This window comes from Theropithecus gelada, chromosome 15, assembly GCF_003255815.1.
Source record: "Theropithecus gelada isolate Dixy chromosome 15, Tgel_1.0, whole genome shotgun sequence".
Classification (NCBI taxonomy): domain Eukaryota; kingdom Metazoa; phylum Chordata; class Mammalia; order Primates; family Cercopithecidae; genus Theropithecus; species Theropithecus gelada.
The window spans coordinates 85,192,832-85,217,223 of record NC_037683.1 but is presented as its reverse complement, the minus strand read 5'-3'; the positions used below and the strand labels follow the sequence as shown (position 1 = coordinate 85,217,223).

At 40.5% G+C, this 24,392-nt stretch overlaps 1 protein-coding gene across 3 annotated transcripts in view; it reads left to right on the top strand.

Moving 5' to 3' along the window:
• CEMIP2 (cell migration inducing hyaluronidase 2) overlaps nt 1-24,392 on the top strand; it is an 85,876-nt gene that overhangs the window by 22,912 nt on the left and 38,572 nt on the right. Inside the window, exons 4-12 of one of the 3 annotated variants that reach the window (XM_025359909.1) lie at nt 550-1,111; nt 6,175-6,344; nt 11,907-12,095; nt 14,215-14,384; nt 15,807-15,982; nt 16,474-16,679; nt 16,813-16,882; nt 20,970-21,098; nt 24,149-24,237. In XM_025359909.1, coding sequence (XP_025215694.1) covers nt 16,615-16,679; nt 16,813-16,882; nt 20,970-21,098; nt 24,149-24,237 — 353 coding nt within the window. In that variant the 5' untranslated portion in view covers nt 550-1,111; nt 6,175-6,344; nt 11,907-12,095; ... (1 more) ...; nt 15,807-15,982; nt 16,474-16,614. Of the gene's footprint in view, nt 1-549; nt 1,112-6,174; nt 6,345-11,906; nt 12,096-14,214; nt 14,385-15,806; nt 16,017-16,473; nt 16,680-16,812; nt 16,883-20,969; nt 21,099-24,148; nt 24,238-24,392 lie in introns of all 3 variants that reach the window. The other 2 variants (XM_025359907.1, XM_025359908.1) reach the window with 2 other exon arrangements.

Below are 24,392 nucleotides of genomic sequence, written 5' to 3'. Positions count from 1 at the left end.
TGATGTTCCTTATGTAGAAAACTATTTTTAGGCAGAATAGCCTTTAGTTTGTGGTTGTCACTCCAACCATGGATATTTGGAAAGTTCCTGAGATAAAACCAGAGAATTTATCCAGAGATAACCATAGAATTGAAGAGCTTAGACCTTAGGTATCACTCAAATCAAGACCCCTGATTTATAGCCAAGGAAACAGTTCCAGCGAGGTGATCTCTCAGAGCTAAATTTTTGTCACAATTCTGAGAGTGATGAGAGAGTTAACATGAGTAAACATATACAAAAATAAGATTCAGATTTGTAGGCTCTTAGGTAATTTTAAGAGAAATGATTTAACCTGTAAAGTGAATGGGTTGAAATTTACAGTCATAGGCATTGAGAGTATATTAAGATATGAACTCTTCGTTTTTTCCTTTAGTTTTCTAAGCAGATTCTTAGTGAATTCTTTTTTCTGACTTACTTGCGGAAGTGTACTTTACCTTAAGGTGAAATCTATTTCCTTGCATCTCAGAAAGATGATTTAGAAGTTGGCTTACAGGTTGGTATTCCCTGCAGGACTGCTTGTATTTGGGGACAATAAAGATGGATCCAGAAATATTACTCTGAGGACTCATTACATCCTGATCCAGGATGGTGGGGCGCTTCATATTGGAGCAGAAAAATGCCGCTATAAATCCAAAGCGACAATTACCTTGTATGGCAAGTCAGATGAAGGTGAAAGTATGCCAATATTTGGCAAAAAGTTTATTGGTGTGGAAGCTGGCGGGACACTGGAGTTACACGGGGCACGGAAGACATCGTGGACGTTGTTGGCAAGGACCCTGAATTCCTCAGGCTTGCCCTTTGGGTCCTACACCTTTGAAAAGGACTTTTCCCGGGGCCTCAATGTGAGGGTCATTGACCAAGACACGGCCAAAATTTTGGAAAGTGAGAGGTTTGATACCCACGAATACCACAATGAGAGCAGGCGGCTTCAGGAGTTTCTGAGATTCCAGGATCCAGGTCGGATTGTTGCCATAGCTGTCGGGGATTCAGCCGCTAAAAGCCTCTTACAAGGAACCATCCAGATGATCCAGGAACGGTTGGGAAGTGAACTGATCCGAGGACTGGGCTACAGGTAGGCATACCTTCTTGCCCGTGTCTGTGTGAGAAGAGAGTGAGGGTGGGGAAAGAAGCCACAGCCACAGCATGACTCAGGCATCAGAAGGGCCACTGTACCATCTGCATGTCTGGTAGCTTTGAGACATGGGGCTGGAGGATAGGACACCGCATACAAAAGCTGTTTTCTTTGGCTTTGGTTTACGAAGCCCTTTGTTAACTGGAGTGCCAGGCTTGTGAAAAGTTGAGAGCAGAAGCGTGGTACTGAAAAACAGTCAGGCAGTTTAAGGATAATTTGCCTCTGAAGATACTTCCTCCTTTCATTACCTTCTGAAGATCATATGAAACTCAGGCTAATTGAGGCAACTTATGAGTTTAAAGGTTAGGGCAGAATTTCATGCTAAGTTCTAAACCTGTCTTAAAAGCCTGAGGGGGTAGAATATGCTGTTTTTCTTTTTCTTTCTTTTTTCTGACTCCTTTGCAGGCTGATTGGAATCTGCATGTTTGACTGGCACAGGTCTGTGGACCCCTGGCATATATGAGGAAGGAAAAAGTTAAAGGGCTAGGAAATTCATCCAGATAGTGGAATTCATTTCTGCTATTTATGGTTCTCGTTCCCTATTCCTTTTATTTTTATTTTTAGAGACAGGGTCTTGCTCTGTTGCCTGAGCTGGAGCGTAGCGGTGCAGTCGCAGCTCGCTGCAGCTGCAACCTCCCGGGCTCCAGTGATACTTCCATCTCAGCCTCCCAAGTAGCTGAGACTACAAACAGTTGCTGCCACACCTGTCTCATTTTTAAACTTTTTGTAGGTGGGGGGTGTCACTTTGTTGCCCAGGCTGGTCTCAAATTCCTTTGCTCAAGTGACCCTCCCGCCTCAGCCTCCCAAAACATTGACTTTATAGGCGTGAACCACCGCGCCCAGCCTTCTTGTGCCATATTCTAATTAACCATGATTTCCTAATGCAGTTCTGAGTCTAGGGGAAGTAGCCGGCCTAACATTTCATTTAAAAAATAGAAGCTTTTAATTCTGCTGAATGCTCTTAGTAAAGTCAGGGAATATCTGTGGTGGAAAAAGTAAGAGGACCTCAAAACCCACATGCCATAATAATCTAGTTACTGTTTTTTCCTTTGATGGTAGATTGTTGGAATGGGGTATTACCTATAGCAATTCTAGAGCAGGCTAGAAAGACAAAAATTAGTGAAGAAAAACAGTCTGTAACATTTTAGAAATACCTTTTATTCATGTAGGGGATATTTAGGAGATGCTAAGTGCTGGATACCCATGGATGCTTAGATGAAAGGACACTGTCTCAGAGCCCTTGGTTAATCTAGTGGATAAACAGAGACCTAAATAGATGATGATCCTACAGTGAGATATGCTGCAGTTACAGGGTGTAATGGGAGTGTCAGTATTAATAGAAGCAGCCTCTAAATTGGCCTAGTGAATGAGTACAGGCTCCCCAAAGGCAAGAGACCTGAAGGAAGTTCAGGAGCGTGCTGTGTAGACAGTGGAGAAGGAAGCTTTTTCAGACCTAGGGAATTCCATGTGCAAAACCTCAAAGGGTTTCTTGTTTTTTTTTTTTTTTTTCTTTTTGTTTTTGAAATATGATACACAAACAAAAAAGTAAGAATGTAGAGCTTAATAAGTTGCCGCAATGTGATGCCTGTGTAGCCACTACCCAGGTCAAGAAATAGGACATTGCCAGCAGCCCAGAAGTTCCCTTCCTCCCCTCTGCTATGCATTCATCACTCTCTTCCCCACCAAAGGAAGCCATGCTTCTGAATTTTGGGATCTACTAAAGTTTAGGTTTGCCTGTTTTTCAACTTTATATAAATGGAAGCTGACAGTATATTATATTTTGTGTCCGGCTTCTTTGCACAGTGTTACATCATTGAATGCTATTCATATTGTTGCATGTAGTGCTGCCTCATTTTCTTTTCTTTTCTTTCTTTTTTTTTTTTTTTTTTGATTTTAAATAGAGATGGGGTCTCACTCTATTGACCAGGCTGATCTAAAACTCCTGGCCTCAAGTGATCCTCCCATCTCAGCCTCCCAAATTTCTGCGATTACAGGCATAAGCCGTGTGCCCGGCCGAGGCTCATTTTCTTTGCTGTTTATTTTCTGTTGTTTGAATATACCACAGTTTATTTATTGGTGGCCATCTGAGTGGCTTTCCAGTTTGGACCTGTTATAAAATTGCTTCCCTAAATGTTCCTTGATCCATCCCTTAATGTACATGTGCATATATTTCTATAATATATAAACCTAGGAGTGGAAGCATGATCTTTTCAAAGTTACAGACCTACTTTGTTTCATTATCCAGTAATACCAGGGATTACAACTTCGATTTCTTCATGCTATTGTTGTTTCTAGGTTTGCATGATCGTTAGCTGTGACCATTTTGACTTTCTGAGGTTCCTCTCCCTACTGGTTTCTAAATTCCTTTTAAAATATTGCTCTTGATTTCTTTTTTTTTTTTTTTTGAGACGGAGTCTTGCTCTGTAGCCCGGGCTGGAGTGCAGTGGCCCGATCTCAGCTCACTGCAAGCTCCACCTCCCGGGTTTACGCCATTCTCCTGCCTCAGCCTCCGGAGTAGCTGGGACTACAGGCGCCCGCCACCTCGCCCGGCTAGTTTTTTGTATTTTTAGTAGAGACGGGGTTTCACCATGTTAGCCAGGATGGTCTCGATCTCCTGACCTCGTGATCCGCCCGTCTCGGCCTCCCAAAGTGCTGGGATTACAGGCTTGAGCCACCGCGCCCGGCCCCTGCTCTTGATTTCATAGAGGAATTAGAGTTGTGATCTTTTGCCAGCGTTCCATTGCATTGACGTTATCTCTAATGTACATAAACACATAGGCCTTTGAAGATAATGTTCTGGTGCGTTGAAATTTTCCCTCAAGTGGAGGAGGGAAGTAGGAGTGTTTTGGAGATAATGTCAATAGGAGAGAAAGAACATTGTTTGATAGTTGCTGAGGCAGTCCTGGCAAAGAAAGGAAGCCTGTGATATTCTTCCTCTCTTTTCTTCTCTCAAATAGGAGATAATATATTGAGACATTCTTTATTTGATTCTTTCTGCTATATCAAGCGGATAAATAAAGCTACAAAGCATTGTTGTCCAAAGAGTAGCTAATCCATACAGGGGCGGCTGTGGAATTTGTAAGGGTGTAGGCATGCTTTGGTTAACTTTTATCTGTGAATATCCAGCCATCTGTCAGACACAGATTACATTTGTTATTTTTTTTCTAGAGTAGGAAGTTGACATTTTTCTTTTCATGTTTTAAACCAGGAGTCTTAAAGCAGATTTTCTGGTTTTTAAAAATTGTCCCTCTGTGTTGATTGCTTTTGGTCACAAGTTTGAGCATGTCTCTCAGATATTTAGTATCAGAAATAATGGTGTTTTTAGGCCAGGTGCGGTGGCTCATGCTTGTAATCCAAGCACTTTAGGAGGCTGAGGAGGTCAGATCACCTGAGGTCAGGAGTGCGAGACCAGCCCGGCCAATGTGGTGAAACCCTGTCTCTACTAAAAATTAAAAATACAAAAATTAGCTTGGTGTGGTGGTGGGCACCTGTAATCCCAGCTACTTGGGAGGCTGAGGCAGGAGAATTGCTTGAACTCCAGAGGTGGAGGTTGCAGTGAGCTGAGATCTCACCATTGCACTGTAGCCTGGGCAACAAGAGCGAGACTCTGTCTCAAAAAAAAAAAAAAAAAAAAGAAAAAAGAAATAATGGTGTTTTCAAACACGTTGCTTTCAACAAATAGACATATAGTATATAAAATTTAACATCTGTTGGATAGTGATTCTACAGCTTTGATTTAATTTAGGAATGTTAAGAAATCTCTGCTGGCTGCGGTGGCTCATGCCTTTAATATCAGCACTTCGGGAGGCCGAGGCAGGCTGATCACCTGAGGTGGGGAGTTTGAGACCAGCCTGACCAACATGGAGAAACCCCGTCTCTACTAAAAGTACAAAATTAGCCGGGCGTGGTGGCGCATGCCTGTAATCCCAGCTACTCGGGAGGCTGAGGTGGGAGAATCGCTTGAAGCCGGAAGGCAGGAGGTTGCGGTGAGCCAAGACTGCGCCATTGTTCTCCAGCCTGGGCAACAAGAGCGAAACTCCATCTCAAAAAAAAAAAAGTCTAACTCAGTTCTCAACCTTGCCTGCCTAACTGGAGACTTTAAAAAATCTTGACACGAAGGATGCTCCTTAGATCAATTATGTCAGGAAGAAGGATAAGACTCCCAGGCTATTGAAGGTTGATGATTACTACTCTAACCTCTGGTCTCTAATTTAGGGGTTTTCAAAGTATGGTGCCCTGACCAGCAGCATTAACATAATTTGGTAACCTGTTAGAAATACAAATTCTCTGGTTCCACCTCAGAAACTGAGAGAGTGGGGCCAGCAATCTAATTCAGCACGCCCTTCCTTTCTCCTGTTGATCCTGATGCATACTGAAGTTTGAGAACCACTGCCCAAACTCAGTGGTTTTCAAGCCTTAACTGCACGATCAAGTCACCTGGGAACTTTAAAAACAGTGAGACTCTGTCTCCAAAAAATAAAAATAAATTATTACAAACATACAAATGCTGGACCCAACCTTTTGCAATTAACATGATTCCCTTTATCTGGGATGGGGTCTGTGCATTGATACATTTTTCAAACTCCCTAGGTAATTCTATTATGCAATTAGATTTTTGAGAACGTTGTATTAATAGAATGGATAGTTTAAAAGAGAGCAGGTGATAATCGTTTTAAAAGAAGGTAAATGGATTTTGGCCAGAATGTTATGTGTGATATGGATGGGTATTGAGGAAGTAAGTCAATGATTAATTGAAATTGTAGTCATCGGTCTTTCACCTATTACAGAGCTGGACAAACAAGTATTTAAAAACTAGGTGCATTTCCTTCTAGGAAAACTAGGTGCAGTCAAGGTTTGGAATTGCAACCTCATATAGAAAAACCATTAGGGATTGACAAAAACAAAATATGAGAATTACACGGCACTCTGTAATAACATCTTTGTCAGGGATTTTGTGAATACCATGACAAGTAATCAAATGCACATGCTCTTTTTCCTTCTAGGCAAGCTTGGGCTTTAGTTGGTGTCATTGATGGTGGAAGCACTTCTTGCAATGAATCTGTGAGAAACTATGAAAATCATAGCAGTGGCGGGAAGGCTCTTGCCCAAAGAGAATTTTATACCGTGGATGGCCAGAAGTTCTCTGTGACAGCTTATAGTGAATGGATCGAAGGTAGGCAAGTAGAGTTTATATTCTTGTAAGACACTGATGAGTATTATGACAGATTTTTTTTTTAGAATAGTATTATGTTCAAATGACAATCAACCTGGTTAGATTTCTCAACTAGTTGAAACTTACAGTTTTCCTACTGCGCTTAATCTTTCAGAACAAAATCCAGTAATCTTTTAGAACAGAGGTCTCCAACCTTTTGGCTTCCCTGGACCACATTGGAAGAAAAAGAATTGTCTTGGGCCACACATAAAATACAGTAACACTAATGATGGCTGATGGACTAAAAACAAAATATCATAATGTTTTAAGAAAGTTTATGAATTTGTGTTGGGCTTCATTCAAAGCTGTCCTGGGCCACATGTGGCTCGCGGGCTGTGAGTTGGACAAGCTTGTTTTAGAACAAAGCTGAGTTGGGTGTGCTGTAACTAGAATAGACCATTCTCTAGTCTAGAAACAATCTTCTGGGCTTGGAGTGAAGAGATGATCTATTAGGGATGAGGAAGCTGGAATCAAGCCCCAGCTTTCTGTCTCCAAGATGACTGCTGTTTCTTTGCCTCTGCCAAAAAGCATAGGTGGTGGGTAAGAAGTGTTTCTTAGCAGGAATTTTGTCCTGTAAGTGGAGTTTAGTGGTACCGCCTCCAGTATCACTAAAAAAAAAAGCAGTCATCTTTTTTTTCCCTCTTTTTTTTTGAGACAGGGTCTAACTCTGTCACCCAAGCTGGAGTTCAGTGGCGTGATCTTGGCTCACTGCAACCTCTGCCTCCCAGGTTCAAGCAATTCTCTGCCTCAGCCTCCCAAATAGCTGGTATTCTAGACAGAGGATAATTACTGACAGACTTCTAGTCAACGTTTCCTTTGTAGGAAATGTTATTTACGTTTCCACATTAGTGATAACGAGTCATTTCTGAAAGATGGTATGTTCTAGCTATCGTAAGATATTGTTCATGTCTCATGTTCTCAGTGACTCTTACTTTCTGGAAGAGGTGGACAATTTTCTTCAGGAATCAGAGAATGAACTTTTTTTTATGTTTCCCATTCAGTAGTGCTAATAGGAGATAATCTGAAACAGGATTTTCTTTTAAAGCCAAGAAAAAATGTGTTAGTGAGTAATACAAATCTTCCCCATCTAACCTTCTGGCTTTAAAAAGAAATTAACAGAAAGAAACAAATTTTAGTGATCTTTCAAGTCAAAATTTATTTGTCTAGTAGTCATCTGTTTTTTTTTTTTTTGGAGACGGAGTCTCACTCTGTCGTCCAGTCTAAAGTGCAGTGGCGTGATCTTGGCTCACTGCAAGCTCCGCCTCCCAGGTTCAAGCAGTTCTCTGCCTCAGCCTCCCAAATAGTTGGTATTACAGGTGCCCACCACCACGCCTGGCTAATTTTTGTATTTTTAGTAGAGACAGGGTTTCACCATCTTGGCCAGGCTGGTCTTGAACTCCTGACCTAGTGATCCATCCGCCTCAGCTTCCCAAAGTACTGGGATTACAGGTGTGAGCAACCACACCCGGTTAGTCATCTGTTTTTAAAGCATTCCTGAATTTTTTTTTTTTTTTTTTTTTTTTTTTTGAGATGGAGTCTTGTTCTATCACCCAGGCTGGAGTGCAGTGGTGGGATCTCCACTCACTGCAGACTCTACCTCCCGGTTTCAAGCAATTCTCCTGCCTCAGGCTCCCAAGTAGCTGGGATTACACGTGCGTGCCACCACACCTGGCTCATTTTTTTGTATTTCTACTAGAGACAGAATTTCACCATGTTGGCCCGGCTGGCAACTCCTGACCTCAAGCGATCTGTCAATTTCAGCCTCCCAAAGTGCTGGGATTACAGGCATGGGTGCATTACTGAAATTTTATATGAAAAAATATTTCTTAATTGCTCTTAGGGGAATTAATTTTGTTGGCAAAAATGTGAAATTTGGGGTAGGAATTGTTTTTGCCTCCATGAGGTTTTTAAAAATTTGTTCTTAACCTGCTTGTTTTGATTCTTGGAAAGTATAATATGGAGACTTTGGAAGAAATTGGGCTCTGGAATTAGATTAGCTTTAAATTTGGGGCTCTACCATATTTAGCCGTTATTCAAACTCCCTGATCTTTGGTTTCTTCATCTCTAATAAATGTAATAGCTCCTGTCTCTCACAGTTGTGTTGATGAAAGGTTATTATGCATGTGGGATCTCAACAACTATTAGCTATCATTATTGTTGTTAGAGTTACTATTATTAATATTATTATTTGTATGAAATCCTACAGGCTTTAGTATCTGGATGCAAGAAACATATTCAGAAAACATTTTAGATTTGTTAGGTACTTTATTTCTGTGCTTTATAGCTATAGAAAAGCAGGGTAGATCAAGAGTACCAAAACAGAATCCAAGACTTGCCCAGGTTAAGTTTTATCTGGGTAGTTGGCAGAGCCGGGTGGCTCATGCCTATAATCTTAGAGCTTTGGGAGCTTGAAGTGGGAGGATCGCTGAAGGTTAGGACTGGGCAACATAGTGGGACCATGTCTCTGTAATTTTTTTTTTTAAAGACTGTAAGAATATACAAATTATTTGTTGTTCCTTGCTTGAATTTCCCCACTTTTGATTCTCCAAAGGGAATGTGTTCTTTCACTCATATCATCAGCCCTTAGAGTTAGCATCTTTTTTTTTTCTTTTCTTTTCTTTTTTTTTTTGAGACGGAGTCTTGCTCTGTCACCCACGCTGGGGTTCAAGCTATTCTCCTGCCTCAGCCTCCTGAGTAGCTGGGACTACAGGCATGTGCCACCACACCTGGCTAATTTTGTATTTTTAGTAGAGATGGGGTTTCACCATGTTGGCCAGGCTGGTCTTGAATTCCTGACCTCAGGTGATCTGCCTGCCTCAGCTTCCCAGAGTGGGATTACAGGCTTTTCTTTCTTTCCTTTCCTTTCTTTTCCCCTTCCTTCCTTCCTTCCTTCCTTCCTTCCTTCCTTCCTTCCTTCCTTCCTTCCCTCCCTCCCTCCCTCCCTCCCTCCCTCCCTCCCTCCCTCCCTCCCTCCTTCCTTCCTTCCTTCCTTCCTTCCTTCCTTCCTTCCTTCCTTCCTTCCTTCCTTCCTTCCTTCCTTCCTTCCCACTCTTGTCTCCTAGGCTGGAGTGCAGTAGTCCAATCACCATTCACTGTAGCCTTGACCTCCTGGGCTTAAGCAGCCTTCCCACCTCAGCCTTCCCAGTATCTGGGAGTACACGCATGCACCACCACACCTGACTCATTTTTAAATTTTTTTTTGTAGAGATGAAGTCTCACTGTGTTGTCCAGGCTGGTCTCCTGGACTCAGTGATCCTCCTGCCCTAGCCTCCTAAAGTGTTGGGATTACAGGAATAAGCCACCATGCCCATCCTAGAGTCAGCATCTTAAAGTAGTCACAGAGTAGTATGCTGTTAATTAGAAAGATGACAGAGAAGTACAGATATTTATTAAACAGCTATCTTTTGAAATGTCATGTTTTCCTTTTTTATCAATGTTATGAAGTAGTTCCCATCCATTTCATAGACATTTCCCATCCATTTCATAGACATTTCCATTAAATCAGCTTTTGATTTATGACAGATTATATCATGAATGTTAAGAAGCAGAAAACATTTCTTTTTTTTTTTTTTTTTTTGAGACGGAGTCTTGCTCTGTGCCCCAGGCTGGAGTGCGGTGGCGCGATCTCGGCTCACTGCAAGCTCCGCCCCCCGGGTTCCCGCCATTCTCCTGCCTCAGCCTCCCGAGTAGCTGGGACTACAGGCGCCCGCCACCACGCCCGGCTAGTTTTTTGTATTTTTTAGTAGAGACGGGGTTTCACCGTGTTAGCCAGGATGGTCTCGATCTCCTGACCTTGTGATCCGCCCACCTCGGCCTCCCAACGTGCTGGGATTACAGGCTTGTGCCACCGCGCCCGGCCGCAGAAAACATTTCTATACTGGATAGCATGTAAAAGAAGCCAAGCTGTGAAACTGGATCAGATTTTCAGTTCTTGTCTGTTTAATTGGGAATTAACTTTGACTTTCAAAGAAGATATTAGGAAAGATCAGTAATTAGTAGTCATTAGATTACATAATTTACATCATCCCAGGAAAGGAGCTGAGCTGGACAGGGACACCATCATGTGACCTCAGGTCACATAGCAGATCGTACTGGTCATACTCATCCATTCAGTAGACATCCGTGGATACGTACCACAAACAAGACAGAGTCGTGCATACGTAAATAATGTACTCTGCAACCTTCACTGATGCAGCTTCCAAGGAGGTGGGCGGTTCTCCCAATAGGAAGGTATGAACAATTCCAGGCAGTATACCGAGAGAATACTGGAGACAGAGAGGTTGCTTCCAACAAGGATGTTTGGGAAGTCCTTAAAGAATCGCCTGAACTTCATAAAAAGGACAGTATGTTGGTTGGTCAAGAAGAATGGAAAGACATTTTAGGGGAAGAATAAAGCATGAGCAAAGGCACAGACATGAAGGGTTTTCTGAGACAGATTTTTATGTTATTTTTTTGAGAGAGTATCTTGCTCTGTTGCCTAGGCTGGAGTGCAGTGGCACAGTCATGTCTCACTGCAGCCTCAAACTCCTGTGCTCAAGTGATCCTCCCACCTCAGACTCCCAAGTAGCTGGGACTACAAGTGTGTGCCACCACACCCTGCTACTTCTAAAAATATTTTGTAGAGATGGGACTTCACTCTGTTGCTCAGGCTGGTCTTGAACTCCTGGGCTCAAGTGATCCTCTGCCCTCGGCCTCCCAAAGTGTTGAGATTACAGGCATGAGCCACTGTGCCCATCCACAAATTGTTATTTTATGTATTTACTTATTTTTGAGACAGGGTCTTGCTGTGTCTCGTAGGCTGGAATGCCTACGAATGGCCCGATCATAGCTCACTGCAGCCTTAACCTTCCTGGCTCAAGCAGTCCTCCCACCTCAGCTGTCGAAGTAGCTGGGGATACAGGCACACATCACCATGCCCGGCCAATGTTTTTTGCAGGGACAGGGGTCTCACATGTTGCCCAGGCTGGTCTCGAACTGCTGAGCTCAAGTGATCCTCCTGCCTTGGCCTCCTGAAGTGCTGGCCCACAAATTCTTATCCTTAAGATTGTTAGTGTGCTAATGTCAGTGTGCTAATGTCCTATCCATTTTTCTGTGCTTGGATCAACTTGAAGCACTGGGTATTTATCCTCTACTTGAAAACTTCTGCTGGAATATAGGTACTTGTCACATATTGGGATGATTTGGGGTCAGTATAACAGTTGTTGCACTGAGTTGAAATATAGCAAGAGATTTGGGGATCTAGAGCCTTCTTCAAAATTATAAAGTAATAGTTTACTAAGGTGACATCTTGTGTTCCTTCATGACTAGAGGTACATGGGGTACTCTCCCCTTGAGGGCAGAGATCTCTCCATTTTCATATTTTTATTATTTATATCTGTAGAGTGACTGACACATGGTAGCATGCATAAAAATTTGCTGAATCATGGTTATCTTAACTTTTGATTTGTGAATCAGTGTGAAGGTTGATTTTAGAGAGAAAAAAAATACTGTTAATGTATCACTTTCTTTTTCTTTTTGGTTTAGGTGTTTCTCTTTCAGGTTTCCGGGTAGAGGTTGTAGATGGAGTGAAGCTAAATTTGCTAGATGACGTTAGTAGTTGGAAACCTGGAGACCAGATTGTGGTCGCAAGCACAGACTATTCCATGTACCAAGCAGAGGAGTTCACTCTTCTTCCCTGTTCCGAATGCAGCCATTTTCAGGTCAAAGTCAAAGGTATTAAATTGCTCGGAGTACTTCTTGGGAAACACACTATTTTCTTGGGATTTGATTCCTGGAATCCTTTTTCCTCTCAATCACTACCGTCACCACCACCACCACCATCACCATCATCAGTATTGAAGGTCATAGCAGTGGAATGCATTGAACACTAGATTCCAGGCAATATTAGATAAAAATAGCTATTGAGCAGTATTCTTGCTGCTAATGATACATATTGCTTCAGTTTCTTTGTATTAAAAAGAAGAGATGTCAACTAGAGAAATTGATTTTCCAAGGTCTTTTCCATTATTTTAAGTTCTGAGGTACATACGCAGAATGTGTAGGTTCATTACATAGGTAAACGTGTACCATGGTGGTTTGCTGCACCTACCAACCCATCACGTAAGTATTCAGCCCAGCATGTATTAGCTATTTTTCCTGATGCTCTCCCTCCCGCTGCCTCCCCTCCATTTTCTTCTGTATTAATTTTCTACTGTCAGATAATTGTAAACCCAACGATGAATTAGATCCATTTATAAATAGAAGTCTTTCTTAATTAAAAGAAATCCTGTGGTTTTCAAGTGCCTATTTGATTAGCCAAAAAAAAAAAAAAAAAAAAAAACTCACTAATACTTAAAATGGAATCAAATAGGTATTTTCATAAGACTACATTTCCTGGCTGGGAGCAGTGGCTCCTGCCTATAATCCCAGCACTTTGGGAGGCCGAGGCGGGTGGTTCACTTGTGGTTATGCATTTGAGACTAGCCTGGACAATATGGTGAAACCCTGTCTCTATTAAAAATACAAAAAACATTAGCTGGGCATGGTGGCACAAGGCTTGTAATCCCACCTGCTAGGGAGGCTGAGGCAGGAGAACTGCTTGAACCCAGGAGGTTCACACAGTGCAGTGACGTGATCTCAGTTCACTGCAACCTGGGCGACGGAGCAACCTGCGTCAAAAAAACCTACACGAAGAAATTCTTACTGTAAGTTGCATATTGAAAGAATGCCTGACACTTACCGGGCACTCATTTTGAGCCTGGTACTAGGCACAGCCCCTTTGTACATGGCTTCATTTATAGAATTCATGGTGCATTTCACTCATTCTATTGCTTTTCTTTTGAACTCAAGTATACATTTATGGTATAAAACAAAAGAGTTTACAGTAACTGTTCAGTAAGTGCTTCTTTAGTTTTTCAGTAATTTAGAGTAATAGGTAGAGCTTCAACAATTAAGGAAAAATTTTCTGCTTTGGAAAAAAATAGTGATTGGCTCACTTGGCCCTTTTTCCCTGTGCTTCATTCGACATTGTACTTTTCCTTCTTGATAATACAGGGCATAAACAAAACAAGAACACCACCAACAACAAAAAGCCCCCAAAACTATGATACCATCTGGCATTAATTTTTTTTGGAAATTCCAACTCTTGTTAACAAGTCTGCATGATGAGTCTTCATGAGCTGTCCTCCCATGATTTATGTGTATTTTTCCTTCCTGAGTTTATATAATAAGATCATCAGTGAAAAGCTCATTATTAAAGTGCTTCTACACTTCCAGTAAATGTGAGAATTTAAAAGAATGCATACTAATATTAAAATAAGAAATGAGAAAGAAAAGATGGTAATTTATCTATTGTTAATGTCCAGTTGCAGATTAGCTTCCAAGTAAAAGCATAAGCAATTTGACACCCTGATATTAATATCTACACACCATTTGTTTTATGGACTCACCATGCATTTGGTGGTTCTTACACCCTAGGGGAGGAGTCCAAGAGCGTATGGACAGAAACTGGAGAGAAAGATTAGGGATCATTAGGCAGACTCCAGATTATTACTGCTGTTGAGGGGAGGATTGAGCTGCTTCAGGAAGGAACCAGCTTTCTGTCAGTGTGTGGGTTTGAGAATTGGCGGAACAGTTAGTAGTGAGGGTTCAGGCAGTGGGTGGGGGCTGGACTAGATAATCTTTAAATTCCCCGTGTGCTGGGATTCTGATTCTGAGGTGTCAGAGAATGGGAGCAGATGAGAAGTTCTCAGGATCATCTTGGGGTTATGGAATGAAGAGAATGTCTTTTCGAAGTGAGTTTCATGTTTTCTTTGTTGTAACATTCTTTTTTTTCCTTGCCCATATCAACCAGAAACCCCTCAGTTCCTGCACATGGGTGAGATCATAGACGGTGTAGACATGAGAGCTGAGGTTGGAATTCTTACCCGGAATATTGTGATCCAAGGAGAAGTGGAGGACTCGTGCTACGCAGAAAATCAGTGCCAATTTTTTGATTATGATACCTTTGGGGGACACGTTATGGTAGGCAAAAGGATTTGATTATTTCTTTGAAATCCTGGTTGCTAAATACATGTTTGAAGAAACTGTCAAGTTTTGGAATGAGATATAAATGGATATTAAAAGCAAATCATGTTTCTCGATGACAATGAGGAGGTTTTAGGTGATTAAAATAGAATGTAATGACTTCATTTAGTTGGCCTGGACCTCTAGTTAAACCATTTAAGAATTGTTCCATAAGGAGTCAAATCAATATATTGGGAAGAACCAATTACAGAGACAAAAAAAAAAAAAAAAAAAAAGGCTCTTTGTTGGTATCCATGCATGCGATTTCTGAAAGAATCAGTTAGTTTTTTAAAAAACATAGTTTTACCAAAGGGTTAGCAATACTAGCAAGCACATGCAAAATATGTTTCTATAAAAATATTTTTTGTATGCACATGTTTGTTCTGAAAAAATGTTGAGCACTTACTGTATGCTAGGCAGTATTCTATTAATATATACTAATCTGTTGGACTTCTGGGCTGCATTTTGGCTACATGTGTTTTTAAATCACTTTTTGTGCATTCAGTAGGCTGTGGTTGTAAGTAGTAGCATTTCTGTTACGAGAATTTTTTTTTTTTTTGAGATAGAGTCTCATTCTGTCACCCAGGATAGAGTGCAGTGGCATGATCACAACTGACTGTGGCCTCAATATCCTGGGATCAAGTGATCCTCCCACCTCAGCCCCACCAAATAGCTGGGACTACAGGTGTACACCACTGCGCCTGGCTACTTTTTGTATTTTTTTTTTTTTTGAGACAAGGTTTTGCCATGTTGCCCAGTCTGGTATTGAACTCCTGGGCTCAAGCAATTTGCCCACCTTGGCCCCCCAAAGTGCTAGGTGTGAGCCACCGTACCCCGCCTGTTACAAGGATTTCTGAAATGTTGATCAGTAGTATTCCCTTGTTTTTAGTAATATGATTGAAAATCTAGTGTTTAAAAATATTGAGAGTGCTCTAACTTTGGATCACAGAAGAACTTTTAAAAATAACTTAAGTCAACCATCTTATGTGCTAACTAAAACACTGGGGAGAATCTAGAAATAAATAACTATTTATCAGACTCCGATGGAGGTTATAGAAGTGAAAGAACAAGATGAGACTGGGAATGCCCAAAATATTTGAACAAATCAAAACACTTATGCAGAGATCATTATTGCATCTTTCCTGATTACATTTGCCTTTATTCCTAATTGGAGGCTATTTTTATGGCTCTCTAAAGCATTTGCTTATGTAAACAAGCATTTGCTAAATTATTAACTAGCAATCTGGGAAAACAGGATGCAAAAGAAAATCAAATGTTTTAATAAGTATTCTCCTTTGGTTGTTTTCTGCTAAAACAACATTTTTTGCTACTTCCCCATTCTGAAAAGTATGAGTTTGATTTTAGTACCTTGACTTACAGATAATGAAGAATTTTACTTCAGTCCATCTTTCTTATGTGGAATTGAAACGCATGGGTCAGCAGCAGATGGGGCGATATCCTGTTCATTTTCACCTGTGTGGAGACGTGGATTATAAAGGAGGATACAGACACGCAACATTTGTGGACGGCCTGTCTATTCACCACAGCTTCTCAAGGTGCATCACTGTGCATGGAACAAATGGCTTGCTAGTAAGTAGCCTCACATTAGGTCAACCCGTATTATTGAAATAACTAACTCTCTTTAATTCTTATGTCTTCTCAATTTTATATAAGTAAACTGTTTAACCCCATGCCTTGCTCTATCCTGCCTTTTCTGAGCATTCCACGATTTTTCCGTCTGAAGGAAGCCTACCTTTCCAACCACCCAGAGTATCCTCTTTTACATTTCATTCAATTTTATATTTTGTATTTTATTATTTATTTATTTATTTATTTACAATTTATTTTTATTTTTTTTCCCCTGTAGGACCCAAGTAGATTATCCCCTTCAGAGATAAATTAAGCCTGACATTTCACTTTGCCCATTCTGCGAAGGTTCAGACCTCTTTTTCCATTTGTAGTGAACATGCTACACTGGATAGCGCTTGTCACTGAAATCACAATCAGTCTTGTTACCAATGACATTAATATACTTTTATTTCTGCAGATAAAAGACACCATTGGATTTGACACGCTAGGTCACTGTTTCTTTTTGGAAGATGGTATTGAACAGAGGAACACTTTGTTCCACAATCTGGGACTCCTCACCAAGCCGGGCACTCTCCTGCCCACTGATAGGAACAACTCCATGTGTACCACCATGCGAGATAAAGTGTTTGGAAATTACATCCCTGTGCCTGCTACTGACTGTATGTGAGTAATTGGCAGAGAGAAAAACCCATGCGTCAAGGCCTTTGACTTTCGGCGAAGAGGTTTTGGGGGAAGTTTTGAGTGGGCAGGAGTTTTTGCGAAGAATGTTTAAATCACCTTGGAAAATTCCTTGCAGGGCTGTTTCGACTTTCTGGATTGCTCATCCCAACAATAATCTGATTAATAATGCAGCTGCAGGCTCACAGGTAAATAATGTTAAAGTGACCTCAGATGTTTTAATGTTTTTCTTGTTTATAAATAGTCTGGCTTATTTGGATTTAATGTCATGTGTGCTAGTGTAACCCAAGCATGACATTGTTTTCTGGTACTACTTGTTTAGCTGAGAGCAGGATATGGCTGAGATGGTTATTCTATTTCTCGTAAATTCTCTGTGCCCATTAATATAATATCTTTTTTGTAATTTTTTTTTTTTTTTTTTTTTGGAGATGCAGTCTCGGTCTGTTGCCCAGGCTGGAGTGCAGTGGCGTGATCGCGGCTCATTGCAAGCTCTGCCTCCCGGGTTCATGCCATTCTCCTGCCTCAGCCTCCCGAGTAGCTAGGACCACGGGCGCCCACTACCACACCCAGCTAATTGTTCTGTATTTTTAGTAGAGACAGGGTTTCACCTTGTTAGCCAGGATGGTCTTGATTTCCTGACCTCGTGCTCCACCTGCCTCAGCCTCCCAAAGTGCTGGGATTACAGGCGTGAGCCACTGCGCCCGGCCTGTGCCCATTAGTATCTATGAGTTTAATAAGAGAGATGCCAAAGGGGGAAAAGAAGTGGACTAATCACTAGGGTTATGTTATTTCCAGAGTGTATTTTTGGTGTATTAGGTACAACCTTTCTGGCTTCTCATATTTAAGTCATATGTGGCCAAGTAACTGATAATTTCAATTTCAGGGTGTTGATAAAAATAGGTTTAGGTCAGGTGCAGTGGCTCACACCTGTAATCCCAGCACTTTGGGAGGCCGAGGTGGTTGTATTGCTTGATCTCAGGAGTTCGAGACCAGCCTGGGCAACATGGCGATACACCCCCAACCCCCGCCCCCCCCCCCAAAAAAAAAGCCAGGTAAAGTGGTGCGTACCTATTGTCCCAGCCACTTGGGAGGCTGGAGTGGGAGGATACTCGAGCCCAAGAGGTGGAGGCTGCTGTGAGTCAAGATTGCACCACTGTACTCCAGCCCAGGTAACAGTGAGACCCCGTGTCAACAAAAATGCACACGCAAAAAAAAAAAAAAAAAGCCCACAAAAAACCTTAGCTTTTCTTTATGAGAATGGATTATTTTGGAGAATACCATGACAATTGTCACTCTGGTCGAGGGCACACCCTTTTGTTGAATGTAAGGCTTTATATACACATGGGAATTTCATTTCCTTGGGAAAGCAGCAAAACTCATTATGATGAATTAAGACACACATGAGAATAAATTTTAAGAGACTAAATGATATTTTTGGGTAGTAGAAATGTCGCCTGGATAAGTTTGGAGAAATTTGTATTTATTATTGAGAGTTTTAGTGTTATTAAAACTGCTAATTTAAAACCTAAATGAATCTTTTTTTCCCCCTGAGACAGGGTCTTGCTGTCTCTCAGGTTGAAGTGTAGTGGTGAGACCTTGCCTTACTGCACCCTCTGCCTCCTGGGCTGAAGCCATCCTCCTACCTCAGCCTCTGAGTAGCTGATACTACAGGCGCATGCCATCACACCTGCTGATTTTTTATATATATATATATATATCTCATATATATAAACCATATATATATGGGGGGGGAGAGAGAGAGAGAGAGAGAGTAAGAGAGTGAGAGGAGGTTTCACTGTGTTGCCCAGACTGGTCTCGGACTCCTGGGCTCAAACCATCCACCTGCCTTAGCCTCCCAAAGCGTTAGGATTACAGTCATGAGCCACCATACTCAGGCTAAATGAATCTTTTCCTTCTTTTTTTTTGAGACGAAGTCTCGCTCTGTCCCCCAGGCTGGAGTGCAGTGGCAAGATCTCAGCTCACTGCAATCTCCCCCTCCTGGGTTCAAGCGATTCTCCTGCCTCAGCCTCTGAAGTAGCTGGGATTACAGGTGCCTGCCACCACGCCTGGCTAATTCTTGTATTTTTAGTAGAGACAGGTTTTCACCACGTCGGTTAGGCTGGTCTCGAACTCCTGACCTCAGGTGATCCGCCCGCCTTGGCCTCCCAAAGTGCTGGGATTACAGGCGTGAGCCACCGCGCCCAGCAGCTAAATGAATCTTTTAAGATAGTATGCTATCGAGATTGTAACTGTATTGAAAACTGCAATAAAAAAATGTGAAATTTGCAGTGATGCCTAAATATTCATATTTATACTGCATGGCTACTTAAGTTTTTAAAAGGAAATAAATACCTAGCATTGTTTGCAAGATGAAGCAAAAGATTAGCTGAAGGGAGTATTTATTTGAGATAACAAAAAAGGCATCAGTGCATGATGGTTTGAACTCATGTCTGTTATTTTATTTAAAAACATAAAACATAATCTGAAAGTCTCTGTCAATTGAAGATTCTTATTTGACAGGGCAGAAACCCAGATATTTGATCATTTTAGGTTTTCATTCATTCATTTTTCATCAAATATTTGTTGAGCCTGTATGAGGTTTGTGCTAGAGTTTCTAACTGGAAAGTGAGTTTTTGAGTAAAGATGACCAAGAAGTTGATGCACAGCCATCTTCTGATCTATGTGACATTACGCGTCAACAGCCAGAACAAAGATTTCTTTTAGCTCTTTTTAGAAGCCAGGGCTTGAAGATTAAAGCAAATTGCCGAGAGTTCATGAAAAATAGAAGGTGAGGCTGCCAGATACCCTTACTGTGGCTCATGTGAGAAAAGAAGAAAGCATTGCATGTATGTTCTTCCTTTTTATTCTGTGAGCTGTTTATTTTCTCTCTAGAAAAACTGTTCCAGTAAAAGCTAATTTGGGCAGGGTTTTTCCTCCCAAAGTAAATCAAACCATTTTTTCATTGTACCTTTCCACTGCCTTTTACAAAGCTCCTTTTACCTGTGTTGACACCACTGTGTTTTAACAGGAAACAGTGCTACCCCCTTATCCCTGTTCCACTCCCATCTCCATCTCCATCTCCATTGCATCCTAGGATGGTCCACTCTGCCCTCAGTTTACAGGTTATGGTATGGAGTTTTCTTCTGACCCTCCAGGTCTTATCCTGTCGACTTGTCTGTTTTGTGCCCAGAAGAGTTGGGGTAGCAAACATTTTTCAGAGTAGTTTGTTTTATTAAGACCCATTGGTAAACTTTTATCATGGAAAATGTTACACATGGCATTCATTTTGGTGTGTGGGTATATATATATGTTTTCCATAATTCCTCTCTCATCTCTCCTCCCAATGGACTCCATTTGTTACAGCTAGTAAGTACTTATTAGGTATATTATATTTTAATTATATCTATATTTCTTATTAGACTATGAATTATTTGAGAATAGTCTTACTATATACCTGGCATATAGTTGGCACTAAATAAATGTGTGCTGAATTTGAATTAATGCTGTCCATTTACACTGTATGATTAAGTTTTAACAAATTATTTAATCAAAGTTCCATCAAGTGAAGTCGTCCTTCACGTTGGGCTGATTTTTAATTGAGTTGTAAAATAAAGAACTGTCATGGGAATTAACATTTTTTCCATTTTTATGTCTCATTTTGAGTGTCAAAAAATTTGAAACTGTTCTGTTCCTATTAAGGTCAGTAATAGTGAAATTGAACAGACAGGGCCCAGCCTGAGACAGCATCCTGATTCATACGTGTGGTGTTTTTTTTTTCTTTGGCAAAAATTTCCCTCAGGACAGGAAGGGCATTAGACTTGTTTGAAAGAAGTCAGTGATCTCTGCGTGCTGGTGGACAGTTGTTTAATAGGCATGACTCATCTATTGAACAGGTTTAGAGGTAAACAGATAAAAACCATATTGCTTAACGGCTGTGCTGTCCTGGTCACATGGAAAGCTGATTTGGTTTTAATTCTGCATAACTTTTAATGTAGATAATGATGGAAAAGTTTTGAAAGTGAATTTTTATACCAACCAATTATTTCTCTTTTGTCCAATCCTGCAAGCAAAATTAAATTTGCTTTTTTAAAAAAATACGTGATATGACCACTTTGAGATGTGAGTATAACTTTTTATTGTCAATTCTGAACCTGCAATAATGAAAGATTTGGGTGAAAAAGATTAAACTTGCTGATGAAGCAGTTAGTTTATGAGAATGTTTCATAGATATCTGTATAAATCAGGCTTTTAATGAGCTTGTCCTTTCATTTGTAGGATGCTGGGATATGGTATTTATTCCACAAGGAACCTACTGGGGAATCCACTGGATTGCAGCTCTTGGCAAAACCAGAACTCACTCCATTGGGTATATTTTATAACAACAGGGTCCATTCAAATTTTAAGGTAGGCTTCTAAGTTTTAACAATTAGTACATGTGCTAGACAGTGTAAAAGATGAACTATTGTGATTATATTTTAATCCACTTTGTGCTGCTGTAGTAGAATATCACAGAGTAGTTAACTTATAATGAACAGAAATATATTTGGCTCACAGTTCTGAAGGCTGGGAAGTCCAAGATCAAGGGGACAGCATCTGGTAAGGGTCTTCTTGCTGTGTCATCCATGGTAGAAGGGCAAGGAGAAGTCGAGAGAGCAATAGAACAAATTTGCTGCCTCAACCTTTTTTATAATCAGCATTAATCTATTCGAGAGGGTGAATCCCTTATGACCTAAACACCTTAGGCTCTACCTCCCAATACTTTTGCACTTTCTAACACATGCTTTTTGGGGGATATATTCAAACCATAGTAGATTATAGCTGAGAAATGTCAGTTTTTGGTAGAACTTGCCATCAGAAAAAGTAATTTGTAATTAAAAACAGACACCTAACCCCTCCCTGTTCAGGATATACATAGAGCATTCCATTTATACATACCTATTGCGCATACGGGTATGTGCAACACATACATGCACGTGTAACCTGAATAATTACATAATGGATTTGATTCATGTGTCCTCATCCTCTCTCGTTTCTTCCCTTGCTTCATCTCTTCCTCCCTCTCAACTTCTTTCCAATCTTTAATGTTATTACCTGTTTCTAGGGAAGTACACATTAAATAATATGCTTCTGGGGGTTGATAAACATAATTCATCTCTTCTTTTGATTCACAGTGGCTGGTAGAGTGTCCTATTAGGCATTATACTAATTATATAAATAGTGAAATATTGCTTAAGAATAGTTGACCTAATTTAAAATGATACAGATCAGGTAACCTAAAGGCCATTAGGAGTTTCAATTTTTTCACGAAATTTGGCTCTAACCCTTCACCCCCTGGTGATAAATACATGTGGTTTATTTTGTGCTCACAAGGAACTTTAATGTTTTTGTTACACATATAATGCCCAGATCCTTTACCCTGATGTGACCCACACCACAGTTCAAGGAATACTTTGCATTTATGATACTCAGAGGATCCTTTAAAAACCCAAGTGTGTTACAGTTTGAAGAGCTTGGAATCACTTGATGAAGACTTGAGGAAAAAACTATACAAAACTGACTTTTGTGAGCTGAATAGTTGGTTAAGTTAATGTTTATTGAAAGTAGCATTTCATAGTAGAAATCCTCAAATTTTCTTAATTGTAAATGGTATAAAAAGCACCTCATTCTAATTGAGTTTTTTTTTGTTTTTTTGAGACCGAGTCTTGATCTGTCGCCCAGGCTAGAGTGCAGTAGTGCGATCTCAGCTCACTGCAACCTCTGCCTCCTGGGTTCAAGCAATTCTCTTCCTCAGCCTCCTAAGTAGCTGGGATTACAGGCGTCTGCCACCATGGCTGGCTAATTTTTGTATTTTTAGTAGAGATGGGGTTTCACCATTCTGACTAGGCTGGTATTGAACTACTGACGTTGTGAACTGACTGCCTTGGCCTCCCAAAGTGTTGGGATTAGAGGTGTGAGCCACTACGCCTGGCCCCATTCTAATTGATTTTTAACATGCAGTAATTTACTCAATTAATAAGAATATTACATTTAAATGACATGAGTGGATGATTAGGTGTTAATTTGTTAAATTTGGAAATGACTGTCCAGGATAATACTTTATAGCCAAAGGAGATTGAATTCTTGGAGTACTCAAAAAGAAACATGTCATTTGGGAATAACTATACACATACAGGCACACACCCACATGTGTGCACACACACACACTGGTCCTTATGGCTTCAACTGCTGATGCCTCCTGGGTCTGTACTAGTCCAGGTTGGTCAGGCTTATCCTACTGCCTACTGAGTACCCTTTGAATGTCTTATGGACATAAATAAAACATGTTGCAAACTAAAATTCTTATTTTTAGGCCCAGACCTATTCCCATATGTCTGTTTCAGTGAATGAAACTACTACTCAACTGTGGCCTGAACTAAAAATATATGAGCTTTTATTGCTTTCATTCCCTCACCCACAGAATTTTATCAATTACAAAATGTTATCAGTTCTACCTAGTAAATAATTCTCGCTTTATCTGTTTTCCACTGCTAGTATGGCCACAAGTCTAGATCATCTTTATTTCTCTTCTGGATTACTGGAATCATCTTCTACCTTATATGCCTCCTCTTTTTCTTTTTTTTTTAATCCTCTTTCAATCCATTATCCATGTTACAGCTACAGTGTTTTTTCCTTAACTCACAGTTGGTTACGATGCATTTATTAAATTCCTATTGTCCTGACTTCTGTAGCACATCAATTCCATGTGATCTGATGTTTGCTCCTCTTTAGTCTTCTCCATTATATTTCCTTCCTTCATACATTCTTGTTTGTCCATCAAAGTTTTTTTTTTTTTTTTTCCTGGCTATTCCATGCTCTCTCGTCATCTCCAGACTTTTGTACAAACTATTCCCTTGAGTTATTTTCTTTGGCTCTTCAGCTCCTTCCTCCCACCTCCTCCCCTGCACCGCCAATCCATTCTTTTGCTTGATTAATTTCTCTCCATCCTTCAGGTTTCAGCTTTAAGAGGTCACTTCTTTTAGGAGACATTCCCTGAATCCTCTCACCTCCACCCACAAAAAAGGCCTCCTCCAGATGCCCTTCTCTTGTGCCCAAGCCTCATCTGCTTCCTTTATCATATGCTTATCGTTTTGGATTGTAATTATTTATTTAATTGCATGTGTTTCTGCTAGTTTTTGTGTTAGCAACAACAAGGATCACATTTTTCTTGTTAACTAATGTATAACACTGGGTGCCTACCAGTAAGTATTTGTTGAATGACTAAATGAGTGAAATGAGTTAAATGAGTAGAAAATATCCAGGAAAGTAGCTGTTTTTTACAGTACCTTTGCTGTTGATTCCCTGCCCCACTTTTTTTGGTAGAAGTGATAAGCTAAAATCTATTTTCATGAATCATTGTATATGTTGTTGTAAGTTGGGATTCATATTCATTCCAGTCTGTTATTTATATTTTTCAGGCTGGCTTATTTATTGACAAAGGTGTCAAAACAACAAACTCTAGTGCTGCTGACCCAAGGGAATACCTCTGTTTGGACAACAGTGCAAGGTAAAGCTGGCTCTATTAAGTCACACCCAAGCTATCCCTTGTCAAAGCAAAACTTTCCAACTGGAGCTTATTGTGCTGTTACTCTGGTAACACATTTAAAATGAAGTTTTAAAAGTTCATAAAAGGGTTTTTTGAAAACTACTTATTCTGTTGTT